Source organism: Brassica oleracea, chromosome C3 (genome assembly GCF_000695525.1).
Source record: "Brassica oleracea var. oleracea cultivar TO1000 chromosome C3, BOL, whole genome shotgun sequence".
NCBI lineage: Eukaryota > Viridiplantae > Streptophyta > Magnoliopsida > Brassicales > Brassicaceae > Brassica > Brassica oleracea.
The window spans coordinates 3,190,055-3,211,943 of record NC_027750.1 but is presented as its reverse complement, the minus strand read 5'-3'; the positions used below and the strand labels follow the sequence as shown (position 1 = coordinate 3,211,943).

General features: G+C 38.0%; 7 protein-coding genes and 1 non-coding gene across 8 annotated transcripts; 6 read left to right on the top strand and 2 right to left on the bottom strand.

Moving 5' to 3' along the window:
- The first annotated feature begins 819 nt into the window (after positions 1-819).
- LOC106331551 lies at positions 820-2,306 on the top strand. Its single transcript, XM_013769931.1, has 4 exons — positions 820-1,073; positions 1,152-1,313; positions 1,380-1,590; positions 1,679-2,306. The coding sequence occupies exons 1-4, from the start codon at positions 885-887 to the stop codon at positions 2,203-2,205; spliced, it is 1,089 nt and encodes a 362-aa protein (XP_013625385.1). The 5' UTR covers positions 820-884; the 3' UTR covers positions 2,206-2,306.
- A 1,839-nt stretch (positions 2,307-4,145) lies between these two features.
- LOC106331650 lies at positions 4,146-5,640 on the top strand. The gene is made up of 4 exons (XM_013770044.1): positions 4,146-4,399; positions 4,478-4,639; positions 4,706-4,916; positions 5,007-5,640. Exons 1-4 carry the CDS (start codon positions 4,211-4,213, stop codon positions 5,537-5,539), a joined length of 1,095 nt encoding a protein of 364 aa, XP_013625498.1. The 5' UTR covers positions 4,146-4,210; the 3' UTR covers positions 5,540-5,640.
- A 2,233-nt stretch (positions 5,641-7,873) lies between these two features.
- Positions 7,874-8,532, top strand: LOC106334193 (ethylene-responsive transcription factor LEP-like). The gene has a single exon (XM_013772514.1). The coding sequence runs from the start codon at positions 7,894-7,896 to the stop codon at positions 8,530-8,532; it is 639 nt and encodes a 212-aa protein (XP_013627968.1). The 5' UTR covers positions 7,874-7,893.
- Positions 8,533-10,132: 1,600 nt separating this feature from the next.
- On the top strand, positions 10,133-11,000 carry LOC106331697. Its single transcript, XM_013770097.1, has one exon. The coding sequence runs from the start codon at positions 10,286-10,288 to the stop codon at positions 10,790-10,792; it is 507 nt and encodes a 168-aa protein (XP_013625551.1). The 5' UTR covers positions 10,133-10,285; the 3' UTR covers positions 10,793-11,000.
- Positions 11,001-11,694: 694 nt separating this feature from the next.
- On the top strand, positions 11,695-13,029 carry LOC106328151 (probable xyloglucan endotransglucosylase/hydrolase protein 5). Its single transcript, XM_013766532.1, has 4 exons — positions 11,695-11,896; positions 12,074-12,174; positions 12,254-12,447; positions 12,630-13,029. Exons 1-4 carry the CDS (start codon positions 11,695-11,697, stop codon positions 13,027-13,029), a joined length of 897 nt encoding a protein of 298 aa, XP_013621986.1.
- A 402-nt stretch (positions 13,030-13,431) lies between these two features.
- Positions 13,432-13,503, bottom strand: TRNAK-UUU. Its single transcript has one exon. It is a non-coding gene; the product is annotated as a tRNA-Lys (tRNA).
- A 254-nt stretch (positions 13,504-13,757) lies between these two features.
- LOC106328150 (protein FIZZY-RELATED 3) lies at positions 13,758-16,419 on the top strand. The gene is made up of 7 exons (XM_013766531.1): positions 13,758-14,427; positions 14,825-14,947; positions 15,051-15,155; positions 15,243-15,485; positions 15,566-15,862; positions 15,952-16,083; positions 16,176-16,419. The coding sequence occupies exons 1-7, from the start codon at positions 13,924-13,926 to the stop codon at positions 16,227-16,229; spliced, it is 1,458 nt and encodes a 485-aa protein (XP_013621985.1). The 5' UTR covers positions 13,758-13,923; the 3' UTR covers positions 16,230-16,419.
- Positions 16,420-16,917: 498 nt separating this feature from the next.
- Positions 16,918-20,158, bottom strand: LOC106328728 (telomere repeat-binding protein 4-like). The gene is made up of 9 exons (XM_013767222.1): positions 19,994-20,158; positions 19,475-19,558; positions 18,683-19,373; positions 18,418-18,591; positions 18,260-18,339; positions 17,965-18,182; positions 17,566-17,892; positions 17,429-17,492; positions 16,918-17,357 (listed from the first exon to the last, which is right to left on the bottom strand). The coding sequence occupies exons 2-9, from the start codon at positions 19,544-19,546 to the stop codon at positions 17,184-17,186; spliced, it is 1,800 nt and encodes a 599-aa protein (XP_013622676.1). The 5' UTR covers positions 19,547-19,558; positions 19,994-20,158; the 3' UTR covers positions 16,918-17,183.
- Between the last annotated feature and the right edge of the window lie 1,731 nt (positions 20,159-21,889).

The window sequence follows — 21,889 nt, the reverse complement described above, 5'->3', positions numbered from 1 at the left end:
TTGCTTTTAAATTTTAGATTTTATATCGGGTATATCCGAACCGATCCGATATAACCCGAATCTGAATGATATATTGTTACTTTATGGGTTCTATGATGTGATACAAAACCGAGCCGAACCCGATGTGTTATATCCGAACCCGACCCATACTTGTAAATTTATTAGAATGAGACCTAAGTGGTGTTATAAAAAAGAACCGAAATCCGAAAAATCCGACTCGAACGCCAACGGGTACCCGAACGACCAGGACTAGATGAGGGGTTAGGTGTGCGTAGTTTCTCCACCATACTTCCTACACATGCATACTTAACTGCATCATTAGCTCGTACTAATCTAATTCTCCTTCTTCATTTACCTTCTAATCCTACAACTAACTAACTAACTAAGATTACGTTAGCACAATTCTCGTTTCTCTCCTCATCCATCATAATGATATTTGAATAACTGAATCCACTTAGTTAGCTGACTTTGAGCTTCGGCGCTTGTCTATGTACTTAACCATCATCGGATGGATAGAGTGTTAGTAGCCTCTTCTGGCTAGTGTAATCTCATCTTAGATTTAGATCTAACAAAGTTAGGTAATCAACGTTGATTAGATAGTTAGGTTAAGGAATTTGTAACCACAAGTTGTAACATCTGAATTCTTATTTATTTCGAAATTTGATATTTTATAATTATTTAGAAGAAAATAAAAATCTGCTTAGCTTTAATTTGATGGGTTTAAATTTTTTAATCTAATATGGCCCACTTAAACATGTAATGGCCCACATTAACGAGCAAATCATCGGGCTTCAAAAACCAATTACAATAAGCTTAAGGCCCATAACAACATCATTGAGAATGAGACGGAGGTTGGATGTCTCCGAGAGCGTGACGACGACGGGATGCAAACCGGCAACTGCTTCCGATGCCGTCAAACCGGCCACTGGATCAGCGATTGCCCTCTCAAATCGAAAGCCGATGACGATCCTCCTCCACCGTCGATCCACTGCCCTTGCGGCGGAGGTCTCTGCGAAACCAAGCTCTCGAACACTAAAGAGAATCCCGGAAGGAGATTCTACAAATGCCCTGCTGTTCGTACTTCTTTCACGATTCCATCGAATCAAACGCGAATTGAATTCTCTCGCTAACGATTTGAATGTCTCTCTCAGGCTCAGAAGTGCACCTTCTTCAAGTGGTGTGACAAAGCAACCGACGAAGATATCAGATTCCGCCCCGCCTTCACCATCCCCGATTGCCCCTGCGGTTCTGGACCTTGCCGGAGAGTCGTAGCTGATTCTGGACGAGCTTACTTGCAATGCGGCGTCAAAAAGGTTTTGATTTGATCGATAACCAACTTTTAAAAGAGTGTATGGTTTTAAGAAAGTTAGTGTTTTTAGGGTTTTGGGGCTTGTGGATTCTTCAAATGGGTGGATGATGTTGAGGTGAGGTGTGATGCAGCTGATGAGATTGGTTTCTGGGAGGAAGCTGATCTTGTTTTGAGTGATGTGGAAAGCAGCTTCCTGGCTGCTGCTGCTGGTGTACCGGAGAATACAGAGGATGACTCTTCTGTTTCCGATGTACATTCTGCTCCCGCTGCTGTGAACCAAGGTGATTGATTCAGTTATGTTCAAAGTTTGATTCTTTTTGATGTATTGTTGCCCTGGGATGTACTTTCTACTCTCATGTTGTTTATTAGGTATCCTTATGTCTGAACCCGTGGTGATTGAGAAACTACATGGTGATCAGCCTCTTTCCAAGTTGAGTGTGGATGAAGAAGCAACGAGTGGTTTGGGAAGAGATACGGTCTCTAACGGTTCCGTTGCGAAACGTGAGATGATATGCTATGAGCAACCTGTTGAAGAATCTGAGTGGTCATTCCCCGATTTGGATGACCTAATGGAGCAGTACAACTCAGAGAAGCTTCAGCTGGAGAGTGTTTCAGCGAAACATGTGCAGGTGTTGAGTGAGTTTATGAGTTCATACAGTCGACTAAGGCTACTTCACGAGAAAACTGGTAATTTGAGGAAACTGTTGCTTGAGACGGAGAAGGAGATGGCTAGTTGTGAGGCCAAGGCATTGGAGCTTGGAGCGAGTTGCCGGGAAGTGGCTGGAGAGATGGCTGAGGCTCAGAATAGGATGCAGGTGATGGCAGCGATACTAGGAGATGAAGTGGAATTATTGAAGCAGAAAGAGTTTGTTGGTAGGAAGAGAAGAAGATGTTGAGGTTGCATGCGAGTGTCATTGTAAGTGTTGGAATGTAACTATTACTGGTTACACTTTATTTTAGCCAAGTAATTAATAAATTCATTTAACTCCTTAATTCACACACTTTGCACCATATCAGATCATAAAACTTATGCAAACTAGTTGGATCAAGGGATTGATTGATTTTCAGGTTTAGATAGCCAAAAACACATTTCCTTTGTTTTAAAACTTCTTAATGTCGTTGAGAATTGCGAATCTACATAGTGCGCTCATCACATGGTCCCTTGATTAAAAGAGTAATTAGATGTGAATAAGACAGGATAGTTGTGTAGGTAATGATTAGAAAAAGGATTAATGATGTTAACCGTCCAAGAGAGTGTCTTTCCACGTTGGGCGCACATGCGTTCTCGTCTTTCTGATCTCATCCAACGATGATGACGGCCTACTCATCACCATGTTTTACAAAAGTTGATAGATGTGTGATCTTGTGTAGTATGCAAGTTGTGTGTATATATTTAGATAGCAAACGGTGAGTGAGATTATATAACAAGAGGACAAAGGAGAAGGGGGATGGGAGTGTGGTAGGTTGAATGGATGGGCAGATGAAACATTACGTGTTTCTCTGTTAGGTCTCTTTTCTGTGGCTCTCTTTATTGCTTCCCTTTTGTTTCGTTACTTACCAAGAAAATTGAATGGTTGGTTACTTGGTTTGATTGATTTTACGTTTATTCACAACAAAAAAGACATATTTATTAATATGTGTGTATTTATTATATTATTATTCGATGTGTACATCAAAGGATACGTAGAGCTAGTCAAAGACGAGGGTAGGCATTGGCGTAAAATCCATAATCCTAAATCCGAACCGAACCCGAACCGAAAAACCCGGTCCGAAATGTAAAAAATATCCGAATAGATCTTGTAAGGTGGTACAAAACATATCCGAACCCGAAGTGTTATTAACCAAACCCGAACGGGTAACCCGAAAAACCGAAAAAAAAAACAAAAAATCCGAAAAGATATCCGAAAAAACCGTTCTGAATGTCCAAACTAATATACAATATAATTATATGAAACATGAATATATACTTCAAATATTCAATTTTATATTTATTTTGATATGGTATCTAACGATAAGTATTTAAAATTTAAATAACTACATTATATCGGGTATAACCGAACCGATCCGATATAACCGAATCCGAATGATATATGATTACTTTATGAGTTATATAATGTGATACAAAACCGACCCGAACCCGATGTGTTATATCTGAATCCGACCCGTACTTGTAAATTTACTAGAATGGACCTAAGTGGTGTTATAAAAAAGAACCAAAATCCGAAAAACCCGACCCGAACGCCAACGGGTACCCGAACGCCGAGGCCTAGACGAGGGGTTAGGTGTGCGTAGTTTCTCAACCATACTTCCTACACATGCATACTTAACTGCATCATTAGCTCGTACTAATCTAATTCTCCTTCTTCATTTACCTTCTAATCCTACAACTAACTAACTAACTAAGATTACGTTAGCACAATTATCGTTTCTCTCCTCATCCATCATAATGATATTTGAATAATTGAATCCACTTAGTTAGCTGACTTTGAGCTTCGGCGCTTGTCTATGTACTTAACCATCATCGGATGGATAGAGTGTTAGTAGCCTCTTCTGGCTAGTGTAATCTCATCTTAGATTTAGATCTAACAAAGTTAGGTAATCAACGTTGATTAGATAGTTAGGTTAAGGAATTTGTAACCACAAGTTGTAACATCTGAATTCCTATTTATTTCGAAATTTGATATTTTATAATTATTTAGAAGAAAATAAAAATCTGCTTAGCTTTAATTTGATGGGTTTAAATTTTTTAATCTAATATGGCCCACTTAAACATGTAATGGCCCACATTAACGAGCAAATCATCGGGCTTCAAAAACCAATTACAATAAGCTTAAGGCCCATAACAACATCATTGAGAATGAGACGGAGGTTGGATGTCTCCGAGAGCGTGACGACGACGGGATGCAAACCGGCAACTGCTTCCGATGCCGTCAAACCGGCCACTGGATCAGCGATTGCCCTCTCAAATCGAAAGCCGATGACGATCCTCCTCCACCGTCGATCCACTGCCCTTGCGGCGGAGGTCTCTGCGAAACCAAGCTCTCGAACACTAAAGAGAATCCCGGAAGGAGATTCTACAAATGCCCTGCTGTTCGTACTTCTTTCACGATTCCATCGAATCAAACGCGAATTGAATTCTCTCGCTAACGATTTGAATGTCTCTCTCAGGCTCAGAAGTGCACCTTCTTCAAGTGGTGTGACAAAGCAACCGACGAAGATATCAGATTCCGCCCCGCCTTCACCATCCCCGATTGCCCCTGCGGTTCTGGACCTTGCCGGAGAGTCGTAGCTGATTCTGGACGAGCTTACTTGCAATGCGGCGTCAAAAAGGTTTTGATTTGATCGATAACCAACTTTTAAAAGAGTGTATGGTTTTAAGAAAGTTAGTGTTTTTAGGGTTTTGGGGCTTGTGGATTCTTCAAATGGGTGGATGATGTTGAGGTGAGGTGTGATGCAGCTGATGAGATTGGTTTCTGGGAGGAAGCTGATCTTGTTTTGAGTGATGTGGAAAGCAGCTTCCTGGCTGCTGCTGCTGGTGTACCGGAGAATACAGAGGATGACTCTTCTGTTTCTGATGTACATTCTGCTCCTGCTGCTGTGAACCAAGGTGATTGATTCAGTTATGCACAAAGTTTGATTCTTTTTGAAGTATTGTTGCGCTGGGATGTACTTTCTACTCTCTCATGTTGTTTATTAGGTTTCCTTATGTCTGAACCCGTTGTGATTGAACCTGGAGAGAAACTACATGGTGATTGTGCTCTTTCCAAGCTGAGTGTAGATGAAGCAACAAGTGGTTTGGGCAGAGATACGGTCTCTAATGGTTCTGTGGCGAAACGTGAGATGATATGCTATGAGCAACCTGTTGAAGAAGCTGAGTGGTCATTCCCCGATTTGGATGACCTAATGGAGCAGTACAACTCAGAGAAGCTTCAGCTGGAGAGTGTTTCAGCGAAACATGTGCAGGTGTTGAGTGAGTTTATGAGTTCATACAGTCGACTAAGGCTACTTCACGAGAAAACTGGTAATTTGAGGAAACTGTTGCTTGAGACGGAGAAGGAGATGGCTAGTTGTGAGGCCGAGGCATTGGAGCTTGGAGCGAGTTGCCGGGAAGTGGCTGGAGAGATGGCTGAGGCTCAGAATAGGATGCAGGTGATGGCAGCGATACTAGGAGATGAAGTGGAATTATTGAAGCAGAAAGAGTTTGTTGGTAGGAAGAGAAGAAGATGTTGAGGTTGCATGCGAGTGTCATTGTAAGTGTTGGAATGTAACTATTACTGGTTACACTTTATTTTAGCCAAGTAATTAATAAATTCATTTAACTCCTTAATTCACACACTTTGCACCATATCAGATCATAAAACTTATGCAAACTAGTTGGATCAAGGGATTGATTGATTTTCAGGTTTAGATAGCCAAAAACACATTTCCTTTGTTTTAAAACTTCTTAATGTGGTTGAGAATTGTGAATCTACATAGTGCGCTCATCACATGGTCCCTTGATTAAAAGAGTAATTAGATGTGAATAAGACAGGATAGTTGTGTAGGTAATGATTAGAAAAAGGATTAATGATGTTAACCGTCCAAGAGAGTGTCTTTCCACGTTGGGCGCACATGCGTTCTCGTCTTTCTTACTTGCCTACTAAAACACCATTAGAGGTCCAAACCCATAGACACTTGATCATCAATAGTTACATGATAGATACTTCGACATTGTAAATGAATTTATATTTCACCGTAAACCATGAGAAGTCAGTATTAATTTTGTAAAGAAAACTAGAATAAAGGATACGGGAATAAAATCAAAAGGAGATATAGAGTGGAATCGTAAAATGCAAACAAGATTCAATGTATCAAGGCTTTGAATTAGATATAGAACTAAACGAAACAAATGGGAGTTGGTCAAAAGGGGGAACATAAAATGATAGGACTTGTTTTCTCCAATGAAATTAAGATTAACTATGAAACTCAAAAGCATGAAAGATTGCTCACTTGCAACCCAAATTCATTTGTTCTTAATAATGCATGGTTATAAATAATGTTTTAAAATAAAGTAATACAGAGCAAACGAATTTGAATGGATTAATTTGGTCAGAATATATATTAAGAAATCGAATTTAGGAAGAGACTATTAGAAAAGTAAATGTTAAAAAAATTGATAGATGCCTTGGGGACTAAAACAATAGGGAGATGAAAAAGGGTGTGGCCTATAAAATGGAGAGCACATGCATCACCCCTTGTTGTTTTTAACTATTCTCAAGTTTATATAACACCCACTTTGGATTATTGTACATGTAGACTAATGGGAGCATATTATAAAAGAGAATAAGAAATATACGATCCACCATCACCGTCCCTAACGTTGGTCGTGTAGCCATGCATAAGTGGTATTTGGTCTTCTTCTTCTGACACAGAGTAAGATCGTCTTAGAAACGCTACCACTTGCTTCCTTAGATACTCTCGTATCAAATATGACAATCTTTCTCAAATACTTTCTCTTTTAATTTGTGTTAGTCAAAAGTCAAAACCCGACACTGGGTGATTAATTAGTTTTATAAGATTTATACGCATATAATAGATGCTTAAGTAATGACTTCATGATCCCATATGATTAAGTCGACTACCTTCAATCATACGGCCATCATTGCGCCCTTTCTTTCCCAATTGTTTTATTATTTTTGAAACACCATACTCATTGTTTTTTCAGTTGTATGATTGACGAGGAAAACTGTTTACGTTTCATGAAATAATTAGGAATTGCTTCTCTTTTTCTCTGGAGGGTGTATGATTACAATCGCAGTTCATGCATATTCCATCATCATTTAAATTGGACCATCACATGCAATAGTATTTGGATATTCTCCGAATTTAATAGTTTACTACTACCGACTACATTATTTATCTATAATTTTTGTTTATCTATCAACTGCGAGATCATATTATTAGACAAGTAAAGTTGGTAGCTAAAGTAACATGCTAATCGTGGCTCCCTTGTCATTCACCATCTTTTATTTTCAGCTTATTATTGTTGACGAGTGATGAGTACACAGAAATGTATCTAATTATAATGTTAACTCATTGGTACATGCATTTATTTTTAATGATTTTTCTTATTATTTGTTCACTCTCATTTGTAACAAAACCAAACTCCTTTGTATTTTAAATAATTAAGTTAATATACTAGCAGCTATGATCAAAGTCAGTCCGATCTAAGCATCAGATTTGAGCAGAACCATTTATGAAATCACTAGTATACAATCCTTGAGAAATGAATAAAACATGTTACCAAGTGGCAAATCATTTGATAATTATATATTTTGATTGACTGGTAATTGTTATATCATAGCCTCATAGGCCACAATTAACTCAACGGCAGTGCTATTTTTTAAATGATGTTCATATTGGAATAAAGATAAAAATATATTTATAGAATATAAAAATGAGAAAAGGAAAGGTGAATGCATGCTCTTATATAAAAGGGTTGTCAAAGGGATACCAACACACATTCCTTCCCTCATTTTTCTTCTCCTTCAACTAGAATAAATAATCTAAACCGGATATCAAGAATATAAACCGGATACAGAACGATGAACACATCCAAGACCAAGAAGAAGCAAGAAGAGGTTGGTACAAGGTTTCTTGGGGTGAGAAGGAGGCCTTGGGGAAGATACGCAGCTGAGATAAGAGACCCAACTACAAAGGAACGTCACTGGCTTGGAACTTTTGATACGGCCGAGGAAGCTGCCTTGGCTTACGACAGAGCTTCTCGGTCCATGCGTGGTACTCGTGCCCGAACCAACTTTGTCTACTCAGACATGCCTCATTCCTCCTCCGTTACCTCCATTGTTTCTCCTGACGATCCTCCTCCTCCACCTCCTGCTGCTTCTCCTACTTGTCCAAATGATCCTGTCGATTACATGCTGATGTTTAACCAATATTCATCTACTGACTCGCCAATGCTGCAGCCTCAGTCTGATCAAGTGGACAGTAGTAGTTACATGTTTGGTGGCTCCCCTTCTTGTTATTCTAACAGCAGCTGCGAGCTGCCTCCTCTGCCGAGCGACTTGTCTAGTTCTTGTTACAGCCAACAACAATGGAGCGTGGGAGATTTCTCCTCCGCTAACTATTTCGAGGGTGAGTACGTCCACAGCCCAATGTTCAGTAGAATGCCTTCGGTTTCTGACTCTTTGACTCATGGTTTCAACCACTTTGGTTCATATAATTAAACATCTTCTCATCCATATTTAATTTATTTTCACATTTGTATCTTTATTTTTGTATTTCATTATGTTTAGCCGTCCTTGATCTCTTTCTATGATCAAAGTGACTGTTTGTCTTTCAGTAAGTAGTGTAGACCATTATTATCGCTAAAAACCGTTCACGGTATTTTTAGGCAAAATGACATCTTCTCATCAGTGTCGGTGGAGCACGCGAACACTGCAAAAAACCTCCCACAATCGTTTCTTAATTCATGACTTTTGAAATCGGTTTTTACAAGAAAAGTAGGACCTACCAACTAAGAAATCCACTAAGGACTCCCGTTGATTATGCCCTTATCCCTTTTGTATCTTAACCAATTGGAACCAGAATCTCTCCTTGTATCCTTCACAAATTTACATGCATAATAGATATGGGCCTTAGAATTCAACGGCCCCAAAATGCCTGATGGGCTATGGCTTGACATGACATACTACATTTGTGGTTTTTTGGTGTATATTAGCTAATGTAATCCGAAATGTTTCATGTAAATAATATAAACAGAGTATGTCATACTAGATTTATAGGTTTGACATACTACATTTGTGGTTTTTTGGTGTATATAAGCTAATGTAATCCGAAATGTTCCATGTTTGGCATACTAATTAGGGAGGCCGACTAGTTAATCAAGAAAACTTGGCCCTCGAGTCATTTGCTATAATAGGCTCAAACTTAGGCCCAGATGTATCATGTAATGCATCTGCACGCTTCGATAATTTGAAATCTGAAGTACGTGTGGGAAGGGAAGTGGTGAAACCTCCTTAGTGGTTAAGTCATGGAGAAAAAAAGAAAAAGGTTAAACAATCAAATGAGAGCTTGAAACGGCCGAAAAAGCTACGTTATGGTGGTGGTGCGAATATTTATGTGTAATTTTCCACTCTTTTTATTGCTGAAAGTTACGTACATGTCTTAAGATATCGTTTCCGTAAGTCACATAATTCTACTACTTTCTTTGTCAATAATATATATCTACTCTAGAAACACCGAGACAGATGATGATGAGTACATTACATTCACGCAAGTTATTGGTGTTTGGTCAAAAATTCAAAATATATCGAGACTTGTCTGAAGATCTTTCTCCAGACATTACACAACAGAAAAAGGAGGCGCGCGAATATGATAATAGTAAAAGGCAACAAAAGCTAAATAAAGAGAGAAAAAAGTAAAGTGATTTAGCCTCAATCAACGGGAACGTATCTTAATTTATGAGGTTCTTCTTTCTTTTACTTTTGTCACACGAGAGTTTGCGGCAATGGTTGACTAGTTATGCATGAGAACAGAAGTAGCAAACAATATGGGAGAATATTGCTTACAGCTTCACATTGCTTCCTTAACGTTGAACCAAACCTTGTTCATCAACTTCAAACGTCTTCATCATCATCCATTACAAAAACTTCATTTAAAAGGATAAGATTGTGGACAAAAAGATGGGGTGAGTAGTGTGAAAGGAGTGGTCCCAAGATGATTATGAATTGTGAATTGTCCAAAAAAAAAAAGATGATTATGAATTGTGATAATTTAAACCAGCCAGGAACTGACACGTGTCATCCTAGCTTTATAGATTTCCTTAGCCATCACCTTGATTGTGATTGTATAAATGTAACCCTACCTCCATCTCTTCCATTTTCCATTCTCCATACACATTTTTTAACACCACACAGATATATAAAAAAAAAAACATATACATAGGATTCAAAAGGAAAGGCAAGCAAACATACAATAATGAAGAAGGTAGCAGAATTCGTGAAGGATATAGTAAACATGTTGAAGAGGAAGACAAGAGCGTTTAAGACTCGTCTTGTAATATTCTCGCTGCTCCACGACAGAAACATGATGGTGAGCTCGTGGTCTCACAAGCTTAAGGCCAAACCAACATCAAGAAAGCTAGATAGTGGTGGTAAGGATCAGGAACAAGATCAAAACTTGGTGGTGGTTTATAGCCACAACGCCATGTCTAGCACTCCTGCTGCCTCTCCACAATATGTACAATATTCAGAAGAAGAAGAGGAAGAGAAGGAGGAGGGAAAGTATCCAGATCCGAGACACTCGCTTTTTGAGGCAGAGGGTTCGGTGATAGACATGGTGAAACACTCTAAAGAGGACAAGGGAGAAGAGTTTAAGTTGGAAGACGAGATCGACAAAGTGGCTGATCTTTTCATTTCAAGGTTTCACCAACAGATGTGGTTGCAGAAGCAGATCTCTCTAGAGAATATTCAAGATACACCCTGAGCACCACACCACATCATCATCTAAGCACTTTGACTACACCATAACGACCGTTTATGTATCGTTTCATGGTCCATTAAATTTTTTACGGGCTTGTATATATACGAATTGCACGCATATTTTCAGCTTTTAAATCCTGTTAAGGCCCATTCACCAATATAACTCACCATGTAAACACAGTGAAGATTATAGAGGAGTGAACTACATGATATATGATAACAGAGCCCAAATCTGCTGAAGTCTTGTTTTATTTTTTATTTTCTAAAAAAACTTTAACCTTAGAAGCACTTGAATCACTTGATGTACAAAGTATTTGATTGAATTAATTTTATATTCATTCAAAAAAAAAGAGTAAATAGTGGTGAAATATATGGTTAACTGCACATGATTCTTCTCTAGTCATGTGATTATGTCTCTGTATCCCTTTTTTGGAATTTGCACCTTTTATTTTTGTTTATTTCTCCCCCCAAATATTTCTCCTACTATCTCTCTTCTGATTTATTCTGTGGTTACTCTCCATCGTGATATGTTCCCAATTTTTAGGTCAGTTTGGAGTCTAAATGGAAAAGATTATCAGCAAATTGGAGTCAAATAGTGTTTGTTTATTATGTTCAGCCCATAGATCTAAAGGTTAAAGGATCCAAAGATGCATTAATTAGCGAGAACATGGGGATGAGGACCTTATTATCAATTTTATCATGTCAGCATAAGACTAGTCAGTCCATGTGCATCTGGAACACTCCCTAAGTTACTAACAAGGCTGTTGCAAACATTGAAAGTAACCCCAAAGTGCTCTGATTAATAATAATTAATAAACCATATATTATGCTAAGCCTAGCTAGCTACCTAGCTGATATGGCTATAAATAGAAACGTCCGCACTCCGCACAATGTTTGTTTGGTGCAATGAGAGTGATCAAAATGGGTCGTCTTCCACTTACTTTTTGCCTCACCTTTCTGCTTATGGCCACGGTTACTTTTGGTGCACCTCCTAAAAAGTCCATTGATGTTCCTTTTGGCAGGAACTATTTTCCCACTTGGGCTTTTGATCACATTAAGTATCTCAATGGTGGTTCTGAAGTGCATCTCGTCCTTGACAAGCACACTGGTGAGTTTATTTGCCTTATTTTATATGTTTCTCTGACACGAATGTATCTAACTCACACAGATGTAGCACTAGGTGCAAAACATTTTTTTTTGTTTTGAATATAATTTAACATTCATTAAAAAAAAAAGAATGTATCTTACTCCCTCCTTCTGATTGTTCTTGTTCAATGCGCAACAGGCACTGGCTTTCAGTCAAAAGGTTCATACTTGTTTGGCCACTTCAGTATGCACATAAAGATGGTTCCTGGGGACTCCGTCGGAACTGTGACCGCCTTCTATGTAAGTAAAAGTCATTAACTAAATCATCTGGAACATCTTTAAGTTGTCAACTGAAAAAAATGCTTGATATTTCTTGCAGTTATCATCACAGAACTCAGAACATGATGAGATAGACTTTGAGTTCCTAGGAAACAGAACCGGCCAGCCTTACATTTTGCAGACAAATGTGTTTACAGGAGGCAAAGGGAACAGAGAGCAGAGGATCAACCTCTGGTTTGACCCTTCCAAGAACTATCATTCCTATTCAGTTCTCTGGAATATGCATCAGATTGTGTAAGTCAACACTAGTCTCTACTCTATAAAGATTTCAAAGCTAAGTGTATAGGAATCATTATAGGAACACTTTCACACAATGTCGCATTATTTGTAAAAGAAAATTTTTGATCTGAATAAATTTAACATTTATTCAAAAAAAAAAAAAAAATTCAAAGCTAAGTGTATAGTTGTAACAACAGGTTCTTTGTGGATGATGTTCCCATAAGAGTGTTCAAGAATAGCAAAGACATTGGGGTGAAGTTTCCTTTCAACCAGCCGATGAAGATATATTCGAGTCTGTGGAACGCAGATGACTGGGCCACAAGGGGAGGGTTAGAGAAGACTAACTGGGCAAAGGCTCCTTTCGTCGCCTCCTACAGAGGCTTCCATATCGATGGATGTGAGGCTTCGGTGAATGCTAAGTTCTGTGAGACGCAAGGGAAACGTTGGTGGGATAAGAAGGAGTTTCAAGACTTGGATGCTAAACAGTACAAGCGTCTCAAATGGGTTCGTAAGAGATACACTATCTATAACTATTGCACCGACCGTGTCAGGTTTCCTAAGCCTCCTCCTGAGTGCCGCAGAGACCGTGACATCTAGTGTTTTTTCAGAGTTCATCTTTATATATTTTCCCAGTTGTTGTATCCACAAGCTTGCGAGCTAGAGAAACTTGAATTGTTACAATGGTTGGTACTTGTGATGTAAACTAATAATAACCATTCACTAAAAGTCAATGCGTCCAAACTAATGGTGTAGAACGATACAAAGTCATACAACATACAAAGTCGCTTAAATGAAAAGAGACAAAGAAAAAAACACGATCTTAGTAAAGAAAAAGGTTTTCGGATTCACGTGGTAAGCTCCATGATGGCAGAGACTATTATCTCCACTCCATCAACGGTCTTGAGAGCATTACACTCATGCTTGGGTCATCACAAGCTCAATGTCATTTACCTCCACAGCCCATAATCAAAAAAGAACATGACTATTATGTCATCGTCTCGCCGTCTGTGGGGATCGAACCCACGGCCACGGGATTAAAAGTCACGCGCTCTACCACTGAGCTAAGACGGCTTTGTTGACGTCTCTAATTATCGTAAAAACAAAATCTTAAACACATCGTATGCCCTAAGAATTTGACCGTTGGAGAAGGAACACCAAATGAAATCAGTAGTTATCCAAATGAGACAAGACACACACACACGGTTCCATAAATCACTGTAATAATTTAATGAGGGACACTATATTTAGGTATGAATTAAAAAGAAAACAAAAAAGGGACCCAGACGACGACGCTCCAACATTATATAACTGATCTCTATACTACCACCACTCGAATTTGACCGTTGGAGAAGAACATCTCTCTTTTGCAAAAAAAGAAGAAAACTAATTTAAAAGATTATTAAGCTTCTTCTGCAATCTTCTCCTTCGGTTGTTAGTTTTCTTTCTTATATCTATCAATCGATCACAACAATCAAACTGTGATCAGAGAAAATGGAATCCCCACAGAAAACCAAAACCGGCTTGAACCTCCCCGCGGGGATGAACCAGACCTCGCTACGTCTCGAGACGTTCTCGAGCTCGTTCCGCGGGATCTCGACCTTATCCTCTCCCTCAAAATCCACCTGCAGCGACAGATTCATCCCCTGCAGATCCTCATCGCGTCTCCACGCCTTCGATCTGCAGGACAAGGAGCCGACGACGCCGGTGAAAGAGGGAGGGAACGAAGCGTACTCGAGACTCTTGAAATCTGAGCTTTTCGGATCTGATTTCGTTTCTAATTCATTGTCTCCTGCAGGTGGTGGTGGTGGTCAAGGATCTGCTTCTTCTCCCATGAGTCCGTGTACTAGTAACATGTTGAGGTTCAAGACGGATCGTTCCAACTCGAGTCCTTGTTCGCCGTTCTCTCCTTCGATTCTGGGAAACGATAACGGCCTCTCTAGTGATTCGTCTCCGCCTCCTAAGCCGCCTCGCAAGGTTCCTAAAACTCCTCACAAGGTATAACAATCTTTAGCATTTGATGTGATATGGTTATACATAGTTTTGATTTGATGGACACTAAATTGTGGAAATTTTTCTTATAAAAAGTCTTCCAAAATATTCATAATTTTTTTTTTTTATCTTCAGATTTTAAGTTCTCCCTGCTTATATATTCTTGGAATTTGTAAATGAAATTATATTTTTTTCTTATACAGTTTTGATTTGATGGACCCTCAATTATGGGAAATTTTCTTATAAAAGTTTTCCAAAATATTCTTTTCTTTTTTTTAATTATCTTCAGATTTTAAGTCCTCCCTGCTTTATATATTCTTGGGATTTGTAAATGAAAATTATTTTTTTATTTTGGCCAAAGGTTAGTAAATGAAATATTGAGTGTTTGTTTTGATTGTCTCAGGTGTTGGATGCACCTTCATTACAAGATGACTTCTACTTGAACGTTGTAGACTGGAGCTCACAGAATGTTCTTGCGGTTGGGCTTGGTACTTGTGTCTATCTCTGGAGTGCTTCCAATAGCAAAGTGAGTTTTCAACCTTGACTACTACTACTACTACTTTTTTTATGCATAAATGTTATTTTGTGTGGTGGAGGCATTGAACTGTGTGGTGGTTATGATGGGTCAGGTGACGAAGTTATGTGACTTGGGACCTAATGATAGCGTGTGTTCGCTTCAGTGGACACGTGAGGGTTCATATATATCTGTTGGTACAAGTCATGGTCAAGTTCAGGTGTGTTTTTTTTTTTTTTACTTGGTTGTGGGAAGTTTTGATTGGATGCATTGAAGTTAAAATAAAAGATTTATTTTGTGTTGGCAGGTTTGGGATGGAACACAGTGCAAGAGAGTCAGAACAATGGGAGGTCATCAAACGAGAACTGGTGTCTTGGCATGGAACTCGAGGATCTTATCATCAGGGAGCAGAGACAGAAACATCCTCCAACATGATATCCGAGTCCAGAGCGACTACGTCAGCAAGCTCGTGGGACACAAATCTGAAGTCTGCGGGCTGAAGTGGTCTCATGATGATAGAGAGCTTGCGTCTGGAGGCAACGATAATCAGGTCATCTTGAAACCTTAGCTATTCACAGATCAGTCCTAGGCTTATCATAACACTGGTTGGTGCTTGTTCTTTTGTAACAGTTGTTAGTGTGGAACAATCATTCACAACAACCTATTCTGAAGCTGACTGAGCATACAGCAGCAGTCAAGGCGATTACATGGTCTCCTCATCAGAGCAGCCTCTTTGCTTCAGGAGGTGGAACGGCAGACAGGTGCATTAGATTCTGGAACACAACAAATGGGCATCAGTTAAACAGCATCGACACTGGAAGCCAGGTCTGCAATCTGGCGTGGAGCAAGAATGTCAATGAGATAGTGAGCACTCATGGATACTCTCAAAACCAAATCATGCTCTGGAAGTATCCATCCATGGCAAAGGTACATAGATTTTTTCTAACTTGAAATCCCATTACTTGATTTTCTATCTTCTAAACTGATGCGTCAACCAATGATTGTGTGTTGTTTAGGTTGCAACGCTTACAGGGCACAGTATGAGAGTACTTTACTTGGCTACATCACCTGATGGACAGACTATAGTGACCGGAGCAGGAGATGAGACCCTGCGGTTTTGGAATGTCTTCCCTTCAGTGAAAATGCAGGTTTGTATTCCTTCTTCGAGATTCCTTTAAATCAGATCTTCTAGCTGGTTGTTTCTGGTCAGTTGATTGATGACTAGTTTTTATATTTGCAGACACCGGTGAGGGACACAGGCCTATGGTCATTAGGGAGGACACAGATCCGATAACAGTCATTTCAATCAACCTTTAAATTTGTTATTCATTTGGGTATGAGAGAGACATATATATAGAGAAGCTGCAATGTAATCCGCAAAATCTGCATTCTATTTTATTTATTCTTTTTTTCTGATCCTTTGTAAACAGAGTTACCATTGGGTGAGATGCTTTTTTATGAATGAAATTTCTGGCAATTCAAGACTTCTCTAGATAATGATATTTTAGCTTTTGGCCTCAAGCAAGATATGTCTTGTTAAAGATGGGCTTGCACTATCCGGGCAAAATCTAAAACTAAAAGGAACAATGTACATTTGTAAGCAAGGATGCATCATTTATTTCACTTGTATATAAATTGGACTCTGTTCTTACCGTTGTTCGTTTGTTCCCTTGGTACCTTGAGCATCCTCACTTTCTAGAAGTACACTGAGGTCAGAACAGAGGAGCTTGGTTTGATGAGCTTATACTGTTTTTGAATCTGTAGTTGCAGGGAGAGAAACAAGAATCCATATATAATAACCAGATATAATGTATATATAATTGATTAATATTTCAGGATAAAATGATATGTCAAATGATTTGAGATTTGATGAAATCATTATCTAACAAAATAAGAAGGTAGATGACGTTAACAATTACACTGCCATGGACTGAATAATGAACAACAAGATTTTGTCTAGAATTACATGTCAATATTACAAATAAATAAAAGAATGTATTCAAGGGACCTACCACCAATACTATATTACAGAATCAAATCAATTAGAAAATGAAATGAACAGAAGTAACTTACAAGTAACCAAAAGTACTTGTTTCTGGCAGCTTAAAAACTCCAGTTGGATAAAAAGAATCAAACTATGCTTCTGTTGTTTTGCCTTTTGTACAGTTGCCCCCACAATGATTCCTTAGTCTTCAAGTGAAAGTTATTGTAATTACCTTTCTCCCATCTTTACATTGACAAACCTGATTCATTCAACCACCATCATTGCAGCCGCTTGAAGTTTCCCGTTCTGTTTCACTTGGTGCTGTGACCAATACCTATGTGCTGCCAAGACTCTATCTAGCAGTTCTTGAGGCACTGGTTGTCCTCTTCGCTGCTGCGGTGATATACTCGCCGTGTGAACAAGAGTTTTCCATTTATCCTGCAAAAAAAAAAAACACAAAGTTCAGTAAGCTACAATTTGTAGGGGCTAAGATTCAAAGTGTTGTATACCTTCAAGTCCACGTAGGTTCGATGACTTGCATCATCAAAAGAACGCAGTTTCACATCACGCCATCTGTGGAATAAAAGAGTATCAATCATTAGTTGATACACAACCAAGTTAATAGTAACTGAACTAGTCTGCTTACCTTCCGGTCCCAAGCTCCTCAACTGCATGCACTAGAGCTTCTACCTCGGTAACAGAGAATGGTCTCCTGGTCCTGCGCTGTGAAATCTCTGTACGCTTAGGTTTCTCGTTAAGTGGGACGATTGCAAGAGCCTCTGGTTCCAATGGTGGAACTGGAACTATAGCTCTTGAATCGGATGAAGCTTGTTGTTGTTCATCAGCTGTTATGTCACTCTGATATGGAACTAACTCCTGGCTATACTCCACACATGTTCCATAATTAATCACGTGATCAGCATCTTGGAGACAGAGAGGGATTCTAGAATCTAACTCTAGAGAAGCTGCGGACCTGGCAAGATCAAATGATTTTACTTAGGAATACTCTCAAAAAACAAAAAGAAAAAAAAAAAGATGTTACTACCTTTCTGACAAATTTGTTGAATCAGTTGGCATAATATTGACAGGATTTTTAGAGGAACCAGGCTCCAAGGTAAAGCCAAGGTTGTCTAGATTCTCTCTACACGAGAGACCAGTCTGTGAGAGAGTGTTGTTGTCATCTCTAACCTTCTTCCCTTGGACTAACACCCCAATATGTATCCCATCACCGAGTAAAGCAGTGACAGCCTCCATCACCGTCCTCTGTAACCAAAAGGTGTCAAGTGTCACAACTAGTGCTATGAAATTATAACACTTCATGACAATTTAACCACACACACCTTGAGTGAGCCTACTGTTGCTGTTTCCGGAACTTCGATAAAAAGCTCCGGAATTCTAAAGGACTTGATGCTGAACTTTACTGCGAACAATGAAAATAAACATGAGCACCACTCCAGCCAGATAACGAAGCATCTGGATCATATAGAGTGATAGGTACCTGACTCTCCCTTCTGAGGTGAATTGGTAACACTTTCGCTACTGAGTCCTCCATCAGAAGTAACTACTAACCCTTTGTCAGACAATCTTCTCTTCCTATGAACTGTCTCATGCTTCCATTGGTTGTAGCCATAACATAGTTTTCTCTTGCGGTATAGAGCCTTTAAACAACCATCTAGACAGATACACACCAAAGCAGAGTAAGAAGAGAGAAAGAGCTAAAAAAGGATGTGTAAAAGAGAAACACAGTAAGATCTTATACTAACCTGTTCTAGTGTCTTCAAAGCATTTCGATCTGGGGAATGCTCTACCGTATTTTGACTTCTTGATTCTTCGATGTCCAACACGAGTCATAGGCCTATATGACTTATTACATTTGTCACTAAATTTAAAGAATTTACAATAGTTTTCGTCATCATCATCTCTGCAAACTAACTTAGATTGATTCATATATCCTCCCAAAGAACCATTAAGGACACCATCCAGGTGGACTGATTCGTGGCTTGGATCCTTTAAGCTGATAGTATCAGGGATCATCAAGCCATTGGTCGCTTCTCCTTGTTCAACATGGACAGCACAATCTTCTTTCTTGTTTCCACAACCTACAAGGGGCTGCTTCAGACCAAGAGCTATCTTACTACAATCAGAAACAGGTGCCTGCTCCAAAACGCAATCATTTTCCAAAGAGGAAACTTGCAAACACGTCTCGCTAGTGTTATCACTAGGCGACTTTGAGGAAAGGTTTCCATGATGGGAAAGCTCAGATTTACAAGGCTTATTATTATAGACATTTTCTTGTTTGATCTTTACAACCAGATGATGATCCTCTTGACTATCCCCATACGTCGACGTTGAGGAACTTTCGCTTTCTTCCAGTAGCTTTCCAGCAAGAGAAGCGAGCAAATCAAAGGCAGTGAGCTGACTGTCAACGTCATCTCTCTTACTTGAGACCTTCATCTATAAAAATATCAACCACAAGTCATCAGACACAAATTAAAAAAAAAAAAAAAACATTAAACTAATCGAAATGAAGCACACGAATATGGAATATTCATTACCCTGGTTGAACGAGGAGCCTTGGGAACACTGGAGAAATCAAAGCCACAGTTTAACCTCCTCTTGACCACCATCTCTCAGACAATCTGCAAAGATTCAGCATAAATCTTTTAAATCTCCACCAAAATAAAGAGTATAATTTTTAAACAATTGTGAAACTATTAACTCTACAGATCCGAAGTAATCATTCGGGTAGAGATTTAAGAATGTTGAAGGTCTGATGAAACGACAGAGTATACAGATCAGATTAGCAACCAAACATAAGACTCAAATGTCTGAACTTTTTTAAACAATTTACGTAGAAACAGACAAAAGAAAAAACTGATCAGATCTCGCTGAAAAATGCCAACTTTCAGACCAGACACGAAAACATTTATTCAAAAATTCGAATTTTTGTTACGTCAGATTCAAATAATTTACCATCACAATTCACGTAAAAACACATTGATACTAAGCAAAACAAAAAAAAAACAAAAAAAAAGAATAGTGATCATTAATTGTGATCATGAGAAGTCACTTACCCTTTCACGGATCTGATTCAGAAGGATAGCTACCTCTACAATGGAGAAGTCAACAAACAAAAATTTACACAGAATTTCTCGAAGGTTTTAGGATGATGATTTCGCGATCATCCTCTGTTTTTGTTTTGTTTCGTTTTACTCCTCTCGTTCTCTCTCTCTCTCTCTCTCTCTCTCTCTCTCTCTCTCTCTCTTTTAGAATAGAAGTAACGAAGAAGAAGAAGACAAAACCCTCTCAAAAGATACCACAACCGAAAACAATGGCTTAAACCCCCATTTTATTATTCTTTTTCCGGAGAAAAAAATAAAAAATATTAACCACACAACCGGGTATGGTGGTTCGCGGATATTGGTTTTACCGGCTGAAGCCGGTCGCTTTTCTAACTTCTCCATCTTTATTAACGACACGTGGAGCATCCTCTCATTACACGAAACCTATTTTCCAATGCTATTGTCCGAAAGCGAGTTAATTTCGGGATCGGATAAAAAAATATATTCCGTTTCAGGGAATATTATTTATTATGATACTGATCCGTGCACGTTTAAACCTCATTGGTCCACGTCATTTTCTAGCAGATTATCTGGAATTTTTCGATTCAGATTTTTTTTTTTTTTTTTTTTTTTTGAAGTCAAATCTTTGTCTAATTAGTAAGGTCGTGTAAGGTAGGAGGAGTAAGTTTATTAGATTTGATTTCTTCCCCATTAATATTTTTCAAAGCTCTATTTATGCCTTTTTATTGGGGTCAAATGTCAATATTGTAAGTTTATTTAGAGTATTAATAAATGGTTTAAAATGCGAAATCGTTTAATATTGACTGGAGGCCAAAGACAAGTCAATTTTTTTTCTTCGTGCAAGGATCTTCAATTTTCTCATTTTACGTCATTACAAACAAAAAATCACCTATATATTAATTGAGAAGAATTTAAAAAATTAGAACTTTAATTTTATATTAATTAAAAAAAACAAATCCTATGTGACACTCTAAATGCCTTCTAAATTCAATTTCAAAGAATTCTACAGCATCTAATATAAAGTATAGTTTAATCTAATGGTGTCACATTATTACATAATTATATAACACTAGAGAACATTATATTAGCCTAATATATAGGAAGTGTGTATTCTTTCCTTAAATAAAAGCTACGGAATTACCTAATATGATTTACATATATATGACAATTAATGATTATTTTATTATATGGTTAATGTGATTGTTTAATTTTTTTTAATAATATAAATTTAATCAAAAAGGAAGAAGGATGCAAAAATTGTTATCAAATTTTTATTATTCATAATCATTAATTGCCACATATATGTAAATCATATTAGGTAATTCCGTAGCTTTTATTTAAGGAAAGAATACACACTTCCTATATATTAGGCTAATATAATGTTCTCTAGTGTTATATAATTATGTAATAATGTGACACCATTAGATTAAACTATACTTTATATTAGATGCTGTAGAATTCTTTGAAATTGAATTTAGAAGGCATTTAGAGTGTCACATAGGATTTGTTTTTTTTAATTAATATAAAATTAAAGTTCTAATTTTTTAAATTCTTCTCAATTAATATATAGGTGATTTTTTGTTTGTAATGACGTAAAATGAGAAAATTGAAGATCCTTGCACGAAGAAAAAAAATTGACTTGTCTTTGGCCTCCAGTCAATATTAAACGATTTCGCATTTTAAACCATTTATTAATACTCTAAATAAACTTACAATATTGACATTTGACCCCAATAAAAAGGCATAAATAGAGCTTTGAAAAATATTAATGGGGAAGAAATCAAATCTAATAAACTTACTCCTCCTACCTTACACGACCTTAAGTAACTTTTATTTAAGAAAAGAATACATACTTCTTATATTTTAGGTTAATATAATGTTCTCTAG

What these genes read in the sequence shown, in the direction of transcription:
- LOC106331551 (XM_013769931.1), top strand. Translation starts at nt 885, where the DNA reads ATGCAAACCGGCAACTGCTTCCGATGCCGTCAAACCGGCCACTGGATC. An exon ending in GATTCTACAAATGCCCTGCT is followed by an intron (nt 1,074 to 1,151) that starts GTTCGTACTTCT and finishes TGTCTCTCTCAG; the next exon opens with GCTCAGAAGTGCACCTTCTT. An exon ending in TCCCGCTGCTGTGAACCAAG is followed by an intron (nt 1,591 to 1,678) that starts GTGATTGATTCA and finishes GTTGTTTATTAG; the next exon opens with GTATCCTTATGTCTGAACCC.
- LOC106331650 (XM_013770044.1), top strand. Translation starts at nt 4,211, where the DNA reads ATGCAAACCGGCAACTGCTTCCGATGCCGTCAAACCGGCCACTGGATC. An exon ending in GATTCTACAAATGCCCTGCT is followed by an intron (nt 4,400 to 4,477) that starts GTTCGTACTTCT and finishes TGTCTCTCTCAG; the next exon opens with GCTCAGAAGTGCACCTTCTT. An exon ending in TGCAATGCGGCGTCAAAAAG is followed by an intron (nt 4,640 to 4,705) that starts GTTTTGATTTGA and finishes TAGTGTTTTTAG; the next exon opens with GGTTTTGGGGCTTGTGGATT.
- LOC106334193 (XM_013772514.1), top strand. Translation starts at nt 7,894, where the DNA reads ATGAACACATCCAAGACCAAGAAGAAGCAAGAAGAGGTTGGTACAAGG.
- LOC106331697 (XM_013770097.1), top strand. Translation starts at nt 10,286, where the DNA reads ATGAAGAAGGTAGCAGAATTCGTGAAGGATATAGTAAACATGTTGAAG.
- LOC106328151 (XM_013766532.1), top strand. Translation starts at nt 11,695, where the DNA reads ATGAGAGTGATCAAAATGGGTCGTCTTCCACTTACTTTTTGCCTCACC. An exon ending in CGTCCTTGACAAGCACACTG is followed by an intron (nt 11,897 to 12,073) that starts GTGAGTTTATTT and finishes AATGCGCAACAG; the next exon opens with GCACTGGCTTTCAGTCAAAA. An exon ending in GAACTGTGACCGCCTTCTAT is followed by an intron (nt 12,175 to 12,253) that starts GTAAGTAAAAGT and finishes TATTTCTTGCAG; the next exon opens with TTATCATCACAGAACTCAGA.
- LOC106328150 (XM_013766531.1), top strand. Translation starts at nt 13,924, where the DNA reads ATGGAATCCCCACAGAAAACCAAAACCGGCTTGAACCTCCCCGCGGGG. An exon ending in TTCCTAAAACTCCTCACAAG is followed by an intron (nt 14,428 to 14,824) that starts GTATAACAATCT and finishes TGATTGTCTCAG; the next exon opens with GTGTTGGATGCACCTTCATT. An exon ending in TCCCTTCAGTGAAAATGCAG is followed by an intron (nt 16,084 to 16,175) that starts GTTTGTATTCCT and finishes TTATATTTGCAG; the next exon opens with ACACCGGTGAGGGACACAGG.
- LOC106328728 (XM_013767222.1), bottom strand. Translation starts at nt 19,546, where the DNA reads ATGGTGGTCAAGAGGAGGTTAAACTGTGGCTTTGATTTCTCCAGTGTT. An exon ending in CTTTGAAGACACTAGAACAG is followed by an intron (nt 18,592 to 18,682) that starts GTTAGTATAAGA and finishes GTATCTGTCTAG; the next exon opens with ATGGTTGTTTAAAGGCTCTA. An exon ending in TCAACAAATTTGTCAGAAAG is followed by an intron (nt 17,893 to 17,964) that starts GTAGTAACATCT and finishes TGATCTTGCCAG; the next exon opens with GTCCGCAGCTTCTCTAGAGT.